This window comes from Phaenicophaeus curvirostris, chromosome 22 (assembly GCF_032191515.1).
Source record: "Phaenicophaeus curvirostris isolate KB17595 chromosome 22, BPBGC_Pcur_1.0, whole genome shotgun sequence".
Taxonomy (NCBI): Eukaryota; Metazoa; Chordata; class Aves; order Cuculiformes; family Cuculidae; genus Phaenicophaeus; species Phaenicophaeus curvirostris.
This window is the reverse complement of record NC_091413.1, coordinates 4,518,961-4,534,972: the sequence shown is the minus strand read 5'-3', so window position 1 is coordinate 4,534,972 and position 16,012 is coordinate 4,518,961. Positions and strand designations below refer to the sequence as shown.

The 16,012-nt window shown below is 41.3% G+C and overlaps 1 protein-coding gene across 1 annotated transcript in view; it reads right to left on the bottom strand.

The window, feature by feature from the left end:
- Window positions 1-16,012, bottom strand: part of PEX14 (peroxisomal biogenesis factor 14) — a 71,828-nt gene that overhangs the window by 9,875 nt on the left and 45,941 nt on the right. The window contains exons 4-5 of the mRNA XM_069874697.1: window positions 5,576-5,698; window positions 554-639 (exon numbers count right to left, since the gene is read on the bottom strand). Of these exons, the coding sequence (XP_069730798.1) occupies window positions 554-639; window positions 5,576-5,698 (209 nt within the window). The remainder of the gene's footprint in view (window positions 1-553; window positions 640-5,575; window positions 5,699-16,012) is intronic.

Sequence of the window (16,012 nt, the reverse complement as noted above, 5' to 3'; positions counted from 1 at the left end):
TTAACGATAGGACATGATAACAAAAGTAGTTTTAAACTAGAAGACCAACGCTTTTCTTTGTAAAATACATTTTACTGAATAAGGCAATAATTGTTAATTAAAGAACCAACAAACATGAAAACCATCACCTTCTCATTAAGTCTTCAACTCCGTCCCTTTTTCAAATATAAAGCACAACTTCTGCTGGACCAAAGCTCTTTACACTCTGCGGTGTTAACCTGAACCACTTATGTCTTTCTATGTAGCCAAAGACACTATCTAATATCACTTAAAACACTGCAGTTTCCCCAATGTAAAAAATTCCAAAATATATATACATATGATGAAAATGACTTTGTTTCTAGCAGTTTGAGATCCACTGCTAAAAAATACTTTTGCTTGCTTGCTACTTTTTGATGCATGTTAAGTGTCTACATTTCTCAAATACATGAATGGCAGTGCCAGTAAGAACAGAGATGCTTCACCAACTTGGAACCAACACAATCACTCGGGCACATGCAGTATAACACCATTCTCTCGGAGTACAATGTAAGAGTAGTGAGCGAGACATTACCTTGTAGAGCTGGTGGAATCCAAAGGCAATTCCTGCCATTATGATAGCCAAAGCCCCATAATCTCGCCATCTAGAGCTAGGTGGACCTAAAGGCCAAAATCAAGAAATAATCAGTCAGAACTGCAGGTGACAACACTTTCGCACCCCCATTTTATCAGAGAAAAAAAGCAATTACTGAAGCCAGTTCAGCTGTTTCTTAGCAGGCACAGATTTCCTGAGCAGGGGCATTACGGTGCTGTTAGAACCTCAAGTACGGCATGCAGGCTCCTGGCCCTAGGACACTGCAACGTCTCTCCAGCACCTCAAGCACTGACACTGGCCTTGAACAAGGTGTCCAAGGGAGACAAATCACAGCAGCAATTTAAAAAGTTCCATCGAGCCGTTTGGTCCTACTCTTTCCTTGCAGAAGGCACTCTGAACCCAACTGCACTCCCTCCACTTTTTTTGTGCTGTTAGTGCTGGCCAAGGTTAACTCATTTATCGAACACCAACTGTTCTTCACTGTCATTATTTTTGAAAATGGGGACAGAGCCAGAGACCCAGAAGAGTGCAGAACAAAAAAGAAAGAAGGAAGTGTTTTGAGAAAGAAGAGAAATCAGGGCAATAAATGGTTTTATGGACACTGTGTCAGCAATTACAGGCCAGTTCAATAAGGAAGGATCCGGTGTCTTTCAAGCCTGAATTACAAGTAGGAACCAAAGCACACATAAACAGCAGAGAGAAAATATGCAATTAAATATCTACAGAAAAAGGTAAAGAAGTAGATAAACGCTTGAGATATTTAGCACACAATCCTGCACAGAAGCAGAAGATGCCTGTAGTTTTCTACCAGCTTTATCTCTCACCTCCCTCGCAGTTCCCTTAACGAATCTTGTACTGCCCCCGGTTTTCTTTAATATCAAGGAGGGTGCAGAGTGATCCTTCCTAAAGTTCAGTGGCAGGATGTGGGCAGAACTGATGAGGTGGAGGCCAGTGTACAGTCTCCAAACAGATCTACATGTGACTTACAACGTCTCGGAAATGCACTCTGCTCTCCAGAGTTTCAGTTTAGGCTTTCAAAGGGAGGTTTAACTGGCTGAAATGGCTGGAAGCTTGTCTCCTTTCTGCTTTGCTCACCTGCTGCCATTTTTCCTATAGCTGAGATCGTCTGCAGGTATTTCATTGCAAGAGTCACTCCTAATTCCAGCCCTTGGGCTCTACAGATGGGCACTGACTCTCCCATACTGGCACTCATAGCTTCTTGCTACATTTTAGGACACAGCTCCTCAAATTATCCACTGGCTAGAAATCTGAACAAATTACAGCAGCTCTGTCAGAACTGGTGAATAGTGTCACCAGCAGCATTTTGGGTTGCTGCAGTTGCAGTTTTGGAGCTCAGGCACATGATCGAATTATCATAACTTTTTAACTTAATGAGTTAACACACGTCAGCTAAGCTGCAGTAACTGGCTGTGTACATGTCAGGATTTAAAATGATCTCTGGCTAATCTTGCTGCAAACACCAGCCATTCATTCCACTTTCCCCTCCTTACTTTGCCCCCACTGCCATTTCTGGTATCTGAAGTTTTTCAGTTGTGCAATTCTCTGTCCTGAACTTCTGAATGAAAATACCATTCTCTGACAAACCAACTTGTTCCAGAGGGGGGTTGAAAGGGTTAATGGATCTTGGAGGCTCTGCACTCTGTCCATGGCACTCCTTGACTGGCTGTCCCTGCCTTCCTCCCCACTGTGGTCACCTCGGAGTAGAAAGGAGGGACACCTGTAGGACCCTGTCCGCTTCGCCCTTTCACCTCGCTCCTCTCTCCCTCCATTCCTGTAACACTTGAGCTAACAACATTTTATTGCCCCCTGGTTTTCATTATTAATGAAAAGGGACCAGAATGATCTTTCCTAAAGTTCAGAGAGTCTATAAAGACAAGAAGCTGAAATGCCATTTTACTCGTTTTAGAGATGTGTGAAATAATTCTGTCTTGTGGCAAAAAAAAAGTGAGGGGGTTGGAGAGGAAAAGCGAGGGAGGGAGGGACACGGTAAAGGCTCTGCCTTGACCACATCAACTTTACAATGTTCTGAAGAATGTCACAGCTCTGCCCAAAATCCACATTCAATCTTCCTTTTCCTCTGCATTACTGTGATCTAAAATGTGGGGTCGAGAGAGAGGCTTAGTACTAGTTTCACAGTTGTAATCTTAGTGCTCACCCTGACTTCTCCGCAGATGCTCAATTTCTCCATTTGTAGAACAGGAACACAATTCAGAGAAAGTGAAAAAGCTATAACGGCTCACTTGCTCTGCAATTTAGGCACTGGGGAAGTAACAAACCATTCTACATGAGACCCTCAAAAAGAAAAAGGAAGGCACGCGGGCATCTTCTCCAGCTGCAAGTGTGTTTTTTCTGTCAGTATATTTAATTTTCACAGCAGCAACTGTACATTGCACTTCCAGACTAAGCCCTTGCTACTTTGAAGATCCCCATTCAGCTCAGAATTACCTTTCCTGACATCAATTAATTAGGCCTCATGCATCTAAGCAAGGTCAGCCTCGCTTGTATCCACATTTACGACTGTAGAGACTGAGGCTGCAAGAGGTGATTTTCCAGGAGCAAATGCTGAACCCATGGAAAGGAGTTGAGGGGAAAAAAAAATAGCTTGGATTCTAGTTACCATTTTTAATTGTAAGAGAAAACAGCCTGTATTCTACATCTTCCTACACAATGAAGACAAGCGCTGGGCGAAGAAGATCCAAATGGCAAGAAAAAGTCACAGGAGATGACTTTTAAGCAGGTGTAAAACCTGCACAAAACCCCATAAATGGAGACCATAAATACCATGGGAAGAACACAGACAATACCTGGATGATAAGCGCACAGTTTTGCTCACCTAGCTCAGAAACTCCCCTGAGTTTGCTTGTAATTATAGGGGTTAGAAAGGTGAAAAAAAAATATATATACAAACCCAATTAATCATTTAAATATTTAAAGTCAGATTTTTGTCCTCACTGCTGGATTAGTGTATTTCATAATGCCAACAGCAGACAGCCCGGGTTTTTTACTGGGGGTTCATTTTAGAGCATGTTTAAACTAGTCAGATTGAGTGATGCTTCCAGCAACTAATCGCATGTCAAATAAAAGATATTTTATGTAATAAATTACTGCTACAAGTAATTCAAATGTCATTTATCAGTTTTATTATCAGTCAGGCAAAGTCTTGTTTCTCTATATTAATCAAATTCAAGCTTTTTTTAAGCTTTTTTTTTAAGCCATTTTGACACCTCTTGGCAAAAGTACAAACTGGAGGGAAGGAATTACTCCTCCAGAACGAAAGGAGAAATAGTAGTGTTGGTATTGTGCTAAAATACAGTGTCTTAACACAATTTTTGTCTCTTCCTACCAAAAGTTATTGTTGTTTCTCTTAAACCAAACCCAGGAGTTCAGCATGCAAGAACTATGCTACTCTGAAGGCTGATAAACACACTTCTCATTAACTCTTGAAGAATAATGAAGTACTTACATAGGGAACAGCTATTTCCAACAAAACATTAGGACATTAAATAATATCTACACTAGCAGTTCAGTTTGTACAAAAGGAAGTATCAAAGTGGAATGAATTATTTCCTGCAACTTTAAATACTAGGACAGACCGAGTTGACAACAGCAGGAGATCAAGTAAAATCAAGAGGTGTGCATAGGATTGATTTCTCTGACTCACAGAGTGGAGCAACTGCGAAACTGTGCCATAAACTAATAAACACAGTGTTCACTGGACTGTTACACTGGTCAGTACCTTACCTAAAACTGTTTAGGAGCAGTACCAAAATCCTATTGTTAAGACTTGGCAGGTAAGCGAAGTGCTTTTCAAACTGCCAGACACACACGTGAGCTGAACAGCTTCTTTTGATGGATTTTTAATGGCGTGTACTTTGGTTTTTATTGTTTTGAGCTTAGATACTTTTTTGAGAGGTTTGTTTTAAAATGCAAATATATATGTAAATTTTGAGTCTACACAGATTATGTTGGGACTTCAAAAATTCTTTGAGAGCGTATTTTCTGCACAAAATCATACAATCACATCCACACAGTGCACACAGAATTACCACTGCCATCCCTCAGATTATTTAAGATTGAAGACAGAAAGAAAGCTTCTTAAAATTAAGGATCCTTACTAACTGTTTTTTAATATTTTTTACTTCATAGCACTCTTAAAACTCATACATACTGGGGGGTCTACTGTGCCAGACCTTAAACTCACACACAAGTGGTCACAGAGTCAGTTCTGATGACTTTATTTTAGCTTGCTGCTCATGCTAAAAATACACCTCTTCCAAGTAACTGTTCAAGGCAGAAACTGTCAGAGTTCAAGGAGTGTCTGGATGACACTCTGAGTGATATGGTTTAACTTTAGGTAGCCCTTCGAGGAGCAGGGAGCTGGATGCAAATATCCTTAGAGGTCCCTTCCAAGTTGAGATATTCTATGAGCTGACGGGTTGCCTGACTAGTTAAGAAAGTAAGTCCTCTATCTAAAATACAAAATTTTGTGACGTCCAACAGTTTATCAGTCTACTATTGCAATAACTAAAGATGTAGTAGTGTTGAACTTTTATAGCACCTTCTATCCAAGAAGCTATCAGCTCTATCAAACCCGACTGATGAAGGGAAGCATGGCATTAAGTTTTAGAAGGGAAGACTGAGTCCTGTGTTGACTAAATGCTTTCAAGTCCTTATAGTGGATCAAAATCTAATCTGCATCGACTCTGCACCTTCAGGTCAAGAGGTGTCACAGGCTAGTGTGTATGATGTTTGTTTGTAGATGATGATCATTTGTATCTCATTTTCTTTGTGTAATATGATCTTGTCACAGGCATCAACAACTATTAAGTGCATTCAAAGTAACACTTGGTGCCCAATTCTAACAAATGTTGTGGCATTAGTTGAATTGAAATCTAGGATATGGTGCAGAAATCTGTGAAATCACTGCAGAAATCATTGCTGAAAGCACCAGGACCAGATGTTTTTCAAAGTGTTACTTACTATACACCACAGGGTGAGAGGGCTGAATAGGCACGAGCTGTGTTGAAGGACCTGTGGACTGTGGCTCATCCGTGCTTGTGCCCGACTGCTGGAAAGCCAGGTCAATCTCTTCATCTGTCAGGCCTGGGGGAGCAGAGGAAATGAAATCAGTTTAGCACCTTTACCCACTTGATGCACGCATAATTAAATTCTCAAGCCAGGCAGAACCCTTTCAAGCTGCAAAGAATTTTGGCACTGACTTGAGCAGTAATGCCTCCCCAATTTTGGATTCACTGGAATGTCTCCCTCTTTCTTCCTCTGTTGCAATTTAACCTTAAGCGACAGAATATTAGCCTCAATGCTGCTTCCAAATGTGGCTCATTCAATTTCCTTAATTTATCCTTGAGTTTATTGCTGCTTTTGAAGTAGCTTTCTATTGCAATTCTCCATTCTTCCCCCGAAAAAAAGATACCATCAACAGCAAATGTGGCTCATTTTAATCTGTAATGGTGTAAAAAAAAAAAAGAGGGGAAAAAACTAACAATAATGCATGAAAACAGACAGAGAAACAAAAAACTAATTATTGGGTTAGACGACTAATTAGTCTAGATCGTTTCCGAAGACGGGAATAATTTGCTTTATTTTATGACAAATGCAGAAATAAAAAGAAAAAAAATCAGGACTGACTGTGATTAGTATGAATGGGACACAGAATGCAAGGAGAAAATAAAACTATAACAAAACAGATCAAAACAAGGCCAAGCCCAAACTTTCAGCTTAGCGTTGCCCTACAGCCTGTCGCTGCAGGATTCGGTTGCCTTAAGGCAGCCTGGGTTTTATTTCACGCAGAGCTGTTGTAACACTGCACACATGGCACACGCTGGTGCGATTGCTCCTGCCATCAGGAAATGCCAAGATGACCATCTGTAATCGGCCACAGCATATGGAAAGGATTTGGCCGACAAGGCAGGGAAGAAAAGCAGCTAAAGGTTTCACGATGGCCAGCATCTGTGAAGAAGGAAGCACAGCTGGATTATTTTTTCCAACCACAGAAAACATCCTCCAGAAACAGAATTTAGAACTCAGATGGCAAACATGATCTGGGGCCTGGACAGCTGTGTATTATTTTTGTTATCCCCCTGCACAGAAGCAAATGGAAAGCCAGCGTCCCTGCTATGAGGAACATGTGAAGTGACTCAGGACCTTTTTATCACTATACATGCAGTATGCATGCAAAAACATTAAGAAAGGTTGGAAGCGAGAATGTAGATTTAAGGAAAGAGATTTAGAAGAGAAGACACAGACCACTTTATTCTCACACAGTTGTAGGGACCGAGCACAGTGAAGAATGTGACAGCACTGGCAGAGAAATGGGGGAAAATTTCTCTCCATCCTCTCCATTCAAAATCATAGAATCACAGAATGGTTTGGGTTAGAAAGGACCTCAAAGCCCATCCAGTTCCACCTCCCTGCCTTGGGCAGGGACACCTCCCACTGGATCAGGAGGCTCAATGCCCCATCCAACCTGGCCTTGAACACCTCCAGAGATGCAGCTTCCATGACTTCTCTGAGCAACCTGGGCCAGTGCCTCACCACTGTCACAGGAAAACACTTCTCCCTAAGAAGATCTCATCTCAAGCTCCCCTCTTTCAGCTCAAAACTGTTCCTCTTCATCTTACTCCTGCACTCTTTGATAAAAAGCCCTCCCTAGCTTTTCTGGAGCCCCCTTCAGTAATGGAGGCTGCTCTAAGGTCTCCCCGCAGCCTTCTCCTGCCTGAACAACCTCAACTCTCTCAGCCTGTCCTCACATGGGAGCTTAATCCATGTTAAAAGCAAAGTCCTAATCCAAAAGACACTTATTTGAACCAGCTCCTAGTTATCCAACGCAGGATAAAGCACAAACAGATGCCAACGCTGCAGATCACTAGCAACTATGGAATTTCAAAAAGATGGAGACAATATTACCTCATGGCTGCAAATGTGGCTTCCAATAGAACTGGGAATTTTGTTCTATTTCCATGCAAAGAGAAAATCTGATAATATTTAACACTTAGAAACACACAAAAGTTACAGCGGATCTGTACTTCACTCTACAAAAAGAGCATGCTTATTGTTTGCTAACCGTACTGCCCCTTCAATTCTCAACCCATTGGAGAAAAAAACCAACTAAAATCTTTTGCAGATAAAATGCACTTCTAGGATTATTTAGATCTTGCAAACTAGCAACACATTCAAGTATCACTAGTTCCATGAAAACCCTGCTGCACTGTGAAGAAAAAGCTGGTGTGAATGACAGAATGCTTGGAAACATTTTGCGTTTGAGACGGTCTTCTTCACGATACTCGTGGCATTATGTAAAAAAACACCACAACTCCATGCCTTCTTAATTATCAGAGAAGACTGAGAGCGTCCTCACCTTGGAACGGCTCCTTTTTATTCATCTGATCAAGATGTTTTTAAGGCCCTGTCATCCTGGCCCCCACGCATCAAGGGAATACCCTCCCGGAGCTGACTCCTCAAGCATATACATGGAGTAAGCCTGCACTGCGACCAGCCATCCGTGGATTCAGAAATCTACCTGTCTTCACGGTTGTCGTTTTTCACACACACTAACAAAAACACACACGATATTCTAGGTCTGCCCTCAGGCAATTATAACAAGCTCATCAATCTGAATTTTTTTTTCAGATTCACCACGCATACACATGTATGCACACAGTACGAGTTTTCCATGCCACAAATTATTCAACCTCGACATAATAATTACATAGAAAAGGGGGAATTTCTAAACCAGATCGAAGTGTCATCAGTTCAAATATCTCACCTTGCTCTGTTTTACAACAGTCCTCCTATTGCTGCATTATACAAAAAAGTACCTACGGTCCATTCATTGTTCTAATCTAGCAGGAAGCTGGTAACCAAAAAATAATACTGCTCCCTTTGAATGCAAAAGCAGTGCCACGAAAACTGGAGCTTTGTGTCCAATATAACTTTCAAATAGGCATGTCAAGAAAATCACCTCAGTTTAACAGAAGAATTCCTCTAAATCCAGCTTCTCAACACTCTGGAAAACACATATTTTGGTTCTTCTGGAGTTCCAGGGAGATCAAGACCATGCAGAATGCAAAAGGTTAAATGGAACAATAAAGGAAACTGCCAATTGCAAGTGAATTATATTTGGCTTTGAAAGCTGAGCCACGGCTATATTATAAAAGGCATCTCTTTGCGTTGTTTACCATCACCCTGACTAATGCAGACCTTTTTTTTTGTTTTAAATAATCTCATGCAAATTAGACACACACTTCCTTCCAGTTGATTGCTATCTGCAAGGAATAATCTAACCGCAGAGGGTACTGAGCAAGGACTGAGCAGAGGAGAAGGATGCACGGAAACTGTCTTCGTAGCCCTACAGAATGCAAACCTATTCCCTTCCCCCAACCACCCATTTCATTCCTCTACAGCTCCACAGCCATTGCAAAGAATCAGTCATAATTTTCAGAAAGCCTTAAAATTTCCTTTTCAAGCTTCAGGGTGTTGATTCGAATAATCCAGCACCCATGACTGTTTGGCACTCAGAGGTTCTTGCTGACCCTCTTCTATGATTATCCCTGCTGCTACTCAGTTTTCAGGGATCACTCTGCCTCTGTAAATTGAAGGCAAACAGAATCAGTACAAGTCAGAGAATAAAAGGGGTTGTCACAAACATCTCTTGATGGTTGCACCTTGGATATTGAATAGAAAGCCTCTTTGTCCAAGAACTTTAAGACTTGACTGTATGTTTAGGGCTTTCTATAGTATCTGCTACTATTTAATGTAAGGAACTCAACATCAAAATACTGTTCCTCATACCACCATTCTGAAGTAGAGAGTATTGGGATGGAGAATAAGTCTTATGAGGAGCAGCTGAGAGAGCTGGGGGTGTTTAGCCTGGAGAAGAGGAGACTGAGGGGAGACCTCATTGCTCTCTCCAACTCCCTGAAAGGAGGTTGTGGAGAGGAGGGAGCTGGGCTCTTCTCCCAAGTGACAGGGGACAGGACAAGGGGTAATGGCCTCAAGCTCCACCAGGGGAGGTTCAGGCTGGACATCAGAAAAAGATTTTTCATAGAAAGGGTCATTGAGCTTTGGAACAGGCTGCCCAGGGAGGTGGTGGAGTCATCAACCCTGGAGGTATTTAAGAGTCAGGTGGACGGGGTGCTCAGGGACATGGTTGGTAGGTATGGTTGGACTCGATGATCCTGGAGGTCTTTTCCAACCAAGTGATTCTGTGATCCTGAGTACCACGTTTAACAGATCAGGAAGGGAACATACAGATGTGAGAAGAGCTGCAAAGTCAGAACTGAACCTCTGACAGAGAATATTGGCAGATGTGAGTCCCAGTCTGTTGTTTTACCATAAATTCATCCAGCTTAACTACATGAGCCACTAAAGCCTTCTTCTCTGCCAACCCTTTTCCTATCCCATCCTCTGAGCATATCTTTTTCTCATCACATTTCTCCTTGCATTGCCCAATCCAGTAATTCACTCAACATTTTCACAACTTGAAGGCAACATTAGTTTTAGGGAGAAAATTCCCAGTTAGGAAGAAATTAAGAATTCTGCCATAATAGGGAAGTGTGGTGGAAAGAATCAGGCTCCTTTCATGGGTTTCCAAAGCCAGCTTTACTACTGCTGTGATGGAGCTCCAGGAGCAGTCATCACACCTCGCCTGTGGCAGGGACAGAAGGCAGAGGAGGGGGGCTGGCTGGGGATGAGACCTGTTGTTGTTTTCCTCACACACGCACACAGAATAAAACAAAACGGAACTGAACAACGTGTTCCGCTACAACATACCATATGACTACTCAAAATAAAGAAATGGTATCATACGTCTAAAAGGAAGCTCTCCTGGTAGACACCCTGAAATGACATTACATTCCGGTTCCTGGAAGCCGTGAAGTCAACTCTGCTCAGAAAGAACGTAGCCACATTTTAAAAGAATCATCATAAAAACCTTCTGGGATCTGATCCAGACTAATGATTCCACCTGTTCAGTCAGTTACACGCAGTGCAGGGTGATGCTTTTACCAAATGTTTGTCCTGTATCCTCCTCTGTGCTTAGCTGAGGTCAAAAAGGCACAGTGCCCCGATCCAGTTTCTTTCACGCACCATGGTCCAGGGTGAGCCCAACCCAACATCTTTACGCAAACCTAAGGCCTCAGAAACATTACTCTGACTTTTTTTACCCTTCACTTATATTAACACGCGGTATTTGAATGTAAACATCCTGCTGCTGCACTTCCAGCTCCAACTTTGTGTAAAGGAACCCAGAGATCAAAGGGAAATGGACTGGGCTCAACTCCGAGCCTGAAAAACGCAGGAATCAAAGTCATTTGAAAAGTTACTGAAAGGGCTTTGAATTCTCACAGCTTTATTCATCTGCAAGACTGTTAATTATGCAATTGCAATCTTTAAGAAACATTACATACTCTAACCCATCAGGGCGGCTGAGCAGCAATCAGAGCTGATAAAGGTGCTCCAACCTCCGTTGCACGGCACTAAAATAAGGAAGGAAAACCTTACTGACAGTACAATGCTCAGAACTACAGGGAGGCAACCAGGAAGGAAAAGGTTAAAATAAAAAGTATTTTGGCATAACAAATATAAATAAATAAGTAAGTCTGGCAGCAGTTTCTCTTCCCGGCCAAGCTTTTTGGAGTCTATAATAAAATGAAGTGTAATGGAGGAGAGGAGGGCAATGTCAGAGGGTGAGGGTTTGGGAGAGAGGTTGTTAAGTATCTCCCTCTCCTCAGCTGTGTTTACTCCATTTACAGGACCCCAGGTGATTGATAGACAGACAAAAGGAAAGCAAGCAGATAGTAACCCCGCTCTGGAAGCATCAGTAAAGGGGATAACTCCTGACATCATCTACAGCCCCAAACTCCCCTTAGCCACTTGTAATTAAAAAGACAGAGCAAGATATGCAAACCAGAGAAAAAGTAAAAGGGGATCTTTTTTTTTTTTTATTTATTATTAACATTTTGTTGGAACAGTAGAGTGCAATAAGGACTCTCAGAGCCGTTAAAAGTCGTCGGGTGACCTGCAGACCCCTATTTCCCAGAGCCTTGTATAAAATTGAATTTTTTAAACATAAATTACACGTAATGACGACACTGTAAAAACTAACAGTAATGGAAAGCTGTGCTGTATTTCATTAGCCTGTATTATTCCGTGCCACCTGATCCAGCCGGGCCTTGTTTATGAGTTAGTGTGTTAGCAGATGCCGATGGAAGCATTTGCTTCGACCTTGCTCTTCTCATTGGGGCATGAAATTACGACGGCAGCACCTTGATATTACAGCCATAAATACAGTAAACTGCAAATTTAAGCCAACGGCTCCTATTGTCTCTGAACATAAAGCTGATCGGTATTTATTTAAAAGGAGAACGAAAAAAAATATTATATATCACCTTGTTTATGGGTCCAGTCCCCCCCCTTCCCCTAATCTGCCTTATTCACTTGGTTAAATACTAAACAAACAAACTAAATCCTCCCTATTTTCTACTGATTAAATATTCTTATGAAATGAGTATTGTCTTCAGAAAACTGGATCAAAGTATTTTCACTCTGAATAATAAAGGGCAAGCGATTTGCTTAGCATGTCTTGGAATGGAAAAAAACAGGAACAAGTGCTACAACTTTTCTTCTCAGTTTTCTATATATAAGAAGCTCAAAATGTAAAATGAAAAAGTTGCCTCTGGTCACTCATTCACGTTTGTGTTTTAACACGTGTGCGTATGCACATGAGAGAGGGAAAGAGAAATATGTTTCCTTCCAGTTGTTTTCTATTTAAAAATATCTCCCTTGTTAATACTATTTCAAACCAAGCAGGAAAGATAAAGAAAAAAAAATTGCAGTAAGATTAATGGGAGGAGAGAAAGTGCATAGGAATCCTTCTCCAAGGCACCAGACAGCCGGGAGAACGCCTCCTTCTCCTATGAGTATTTTGGGTAAAAACCCCTGTTCCCTGCCAACATACCCCCTAAAAATTATTAGAGGGGAAAAAAATCAAACACAAAGGCAAAAAGGACATTGTAATATCACAAAGCATATCACAGCATAAATCACAGCATTATAAGTCAGCGCAAAATGTATTCACTGTAGTTTCAAGGCAGGGAAAATTCAGTTTCACTTGTAGTAAGAAAGGTCAGGTCTTCCTCTTCTATTGTTAAGTAAGCTCCTTGCTTACATCAAGTATGGTATCTCTGTTCCATGCAGAAAAAAATGGAAAGGATACCTTAAGCAAAAGCTCCAAATACTAAGTTATATATTTCGGGGCCAAAGCACTAAGAGGAGAATACAAGGAACAACATGCAGGACCAAGTGGCTGGATAATGGGGCTCCAACTCAGGATTCTGAAATGCTAAAGTCCTGTTAGATGCAGCGTTGTCACAATGTTAGCAGGATTTGGATGCCTCATTTTTTAACTGATCTACGTCAAATCTTCAGGTAGCAGGCAGTGTAATTCAACAGGCACAATTTTTGCTTCGCAGAAAGTTCAAATTATGTAAAAGGCAGACAGTGACGTGACTCTGAATCAAGCAAGACATGCCCAGAAGTCCTCTGTAACCTGAACTACAGGACCAGAAGTTTTGTCCCAAAGCCCTGTTAAATTCCTACACGACAAACATATGCATAGAATACTGACACACTTCAATTCCAGGTACCTTCTTCTGAAGATCTGCCTATTAGAGTTGTTAGGTCTCTTCCCTTCAGCTTCTCCTTTCTATTACCGTGCAAGTAGAACTGCACCAGACAGAAAGCCTCCTTCAAGTGGACAAGGGTAGAGAAGTCCACCTGCTGACTGCATCACTACTGCTGAAGAGACACTGCATGTGACTACAGCTGGAAGTCAATGCTGGAACACAGGACATCCAATTCAGCCAGTACATGAGGCAAGAACACTACACAGAGAACCAAAACCTCTGCATATTTGAAATTATTTCATATTAGTATCTACCTTGGAGTCTGAAGACCAAGATGCCAATTCTGCAGTAGTTTATCAGGAATAGAACACAGACAAGGTTCTGACATTTGTTTATAAGAAGCCTGTATACGGCAGAAAATCCAGATAGTGGAAGAGACGCTACTCCAGTAACCATGGTGCTGTCATCATTTATTACCATTACTGACAACTTGCAAAACAAGTTAGATACACTAAGCAGGTAAGTTTTCAAGTGTACCTAACCTGTGATATGTAAATGCTTGCTGTTATTCCTGCAAAGAAAAAGTCTCATGGTGATGGTTCCTAATCCACATTACTGGCATTATAAGACTCCGTAGTGACCCCAAAAAGCATTCACTGTGCACGTATTATGCCAGGTACTGTGCAGAAACAGAGCCAAAGGCAGTGAGACTCAAAGCATCCCACATTGTATGGCAAGGAAAGACAGGGTGGAAAGAAAACACTGTACTCATAAAGGAAGGAACTTACCCAGAGTACACAGCAGGCCTATGAAATTTTCTTTCTATTAAACTGGGAAATGTAACAAAAACATCCTATAAAGGTGAGAGGACATTATCTTCTACAAGTGCATTTCCAAAAGTAGAACAGTTTGGTACACGGCACTTCAAAAACGTCAGAAGTGAACTTCAGTATCAAAACTTTCCTCAAATTTTTAAAACATTGATTATTATGGAACAAATGTTTCAGGTTAATCTGGTTTGTACCTCCCCCAGAAAGCCAGAGATGCTAATACAGTATTATAAAAAGACATGTCAGCAAGTATTCATTACAGATTATAAATCACCCTCGTTCTTCTTTCTTTTGTTTTAAAGAAATTTTTTTACATGCCATTAAAATATTGTTTGCAGAATGCTACTACAAAGCTAGCCACCTGTAAAATTAAAGGCTGATGCTGCCAATAACAGTGTTGAAATACCTTCTGTTTAAAAGGCAAACCTACTTTGTAAGTTTTAACACAACTGTATAAATATTTCTCCACCCACCCTTCACAGTTTTGTTGGTTACAACGCATCCATTTAGACAACAACCATCGATGTCATCACACAGGATGTTAATCTTGGGTGGAGAAGAAAGAAACAATAGCAAATGAACTTTTAAGAAACCAAGATTCAAGCAGGGCCCTTTGTGATAAAAGAAGAGCGAAGACAAAAAGCATTAGGGGACAAATCAACAAAATAGCAGAAGATTCAAAAGATCATTTTTCATCTTTTGCTTTGTTTATTGTTAGTTTTTTTCTTCCATGTGCCTTCAACAGCTCTGCAGAGTTCTGGAGAAAATTGGAGGAGTCTGGATTAAGTGTCCAAAGGACGACTAATGCTAACGATACTAAAAATAACGAGGTTAAGTGGTGGAAAAACTATGGTGTGACCACACACGGAGATCTGGAGTGGTAAGGTAGAAAAGGAGTTTCATCATTGCTCCCTCGGGACATGCACAGAACATCTAACTGCCTCCTGTTCTCTAGGGTTCCGATTACCATGCCAAACACACCTCCAGAGTTTCCTTATTAGTATAATAAAAAGCTTCTCCACACTTGGGTTCTATTCCCAGCCTTGCTATTGACCTTGTGGAGGTCATTTAACCTCCATCTGCCTCAGTTTCTACATCTGTAAAACAGGAATAACATCTCACAATATCCTTTGGAAACATTGAAGACTCACACTGCCAATTATCAGGTACAAACCCTAACAGACAGGTTTGAGAATCTACACATATGTTATATACGTTTTTCCTTTTTTGCTTGTAGATCATCATTGGAAGTAAGTCCAGGTTTCTAACTCTCACCGAACTACACAATGACTCAAATTCACACTTTTGCTTTGACTGGGTGCTAAAATACACTGCTTTCTCTGGTCTCGTTTTGGCCAAATGTCATCCTCAAAATCTATCCGCTGCGGTTGAATGTTCAGAACAGAAATACTGAAACACCTCTTTTTTTGAACACTGACTGGTGTTTCCTAGCACCTCACGGAAGTTCCAGTCCAGGAGTTAAAATGGGAGTGGCTACACAGAATTCACACAGAAACTGGAGTGAAGATTAAGGGACGTTTATGGGCATGTTGCTGCAACATAACACAAGTCAGATCTCAGTAGGTGAGGCAGCTGAAAAACTTCCTACTGGTATCAACTCATACTGTATAAGGATTTCTCTTGGAGTTCAGGACCAGGAAATCTCCCCTACACAAAACAATCACCTCACAAATGAAAAGGGACTGAATAAAATGGGAAGAATAAAATACAGAAGAACATGTCTCCTTCCTGGGATACCAAAAGCTGAATTGGTACCACTGTAGGGGAGTGCTCGAAGAACTTTTCCCAGAGCTGGGGTCAGCGATAAAGTGCCAAGGACGCACTTTGCAGACGCTCTCTCCCCACATCATTTTGCACGCTACAGTTTCGAAGCACAGGAATCACACCAGGCAGAGGGGCAACACTATTGCAGGGGCAGCGACTGA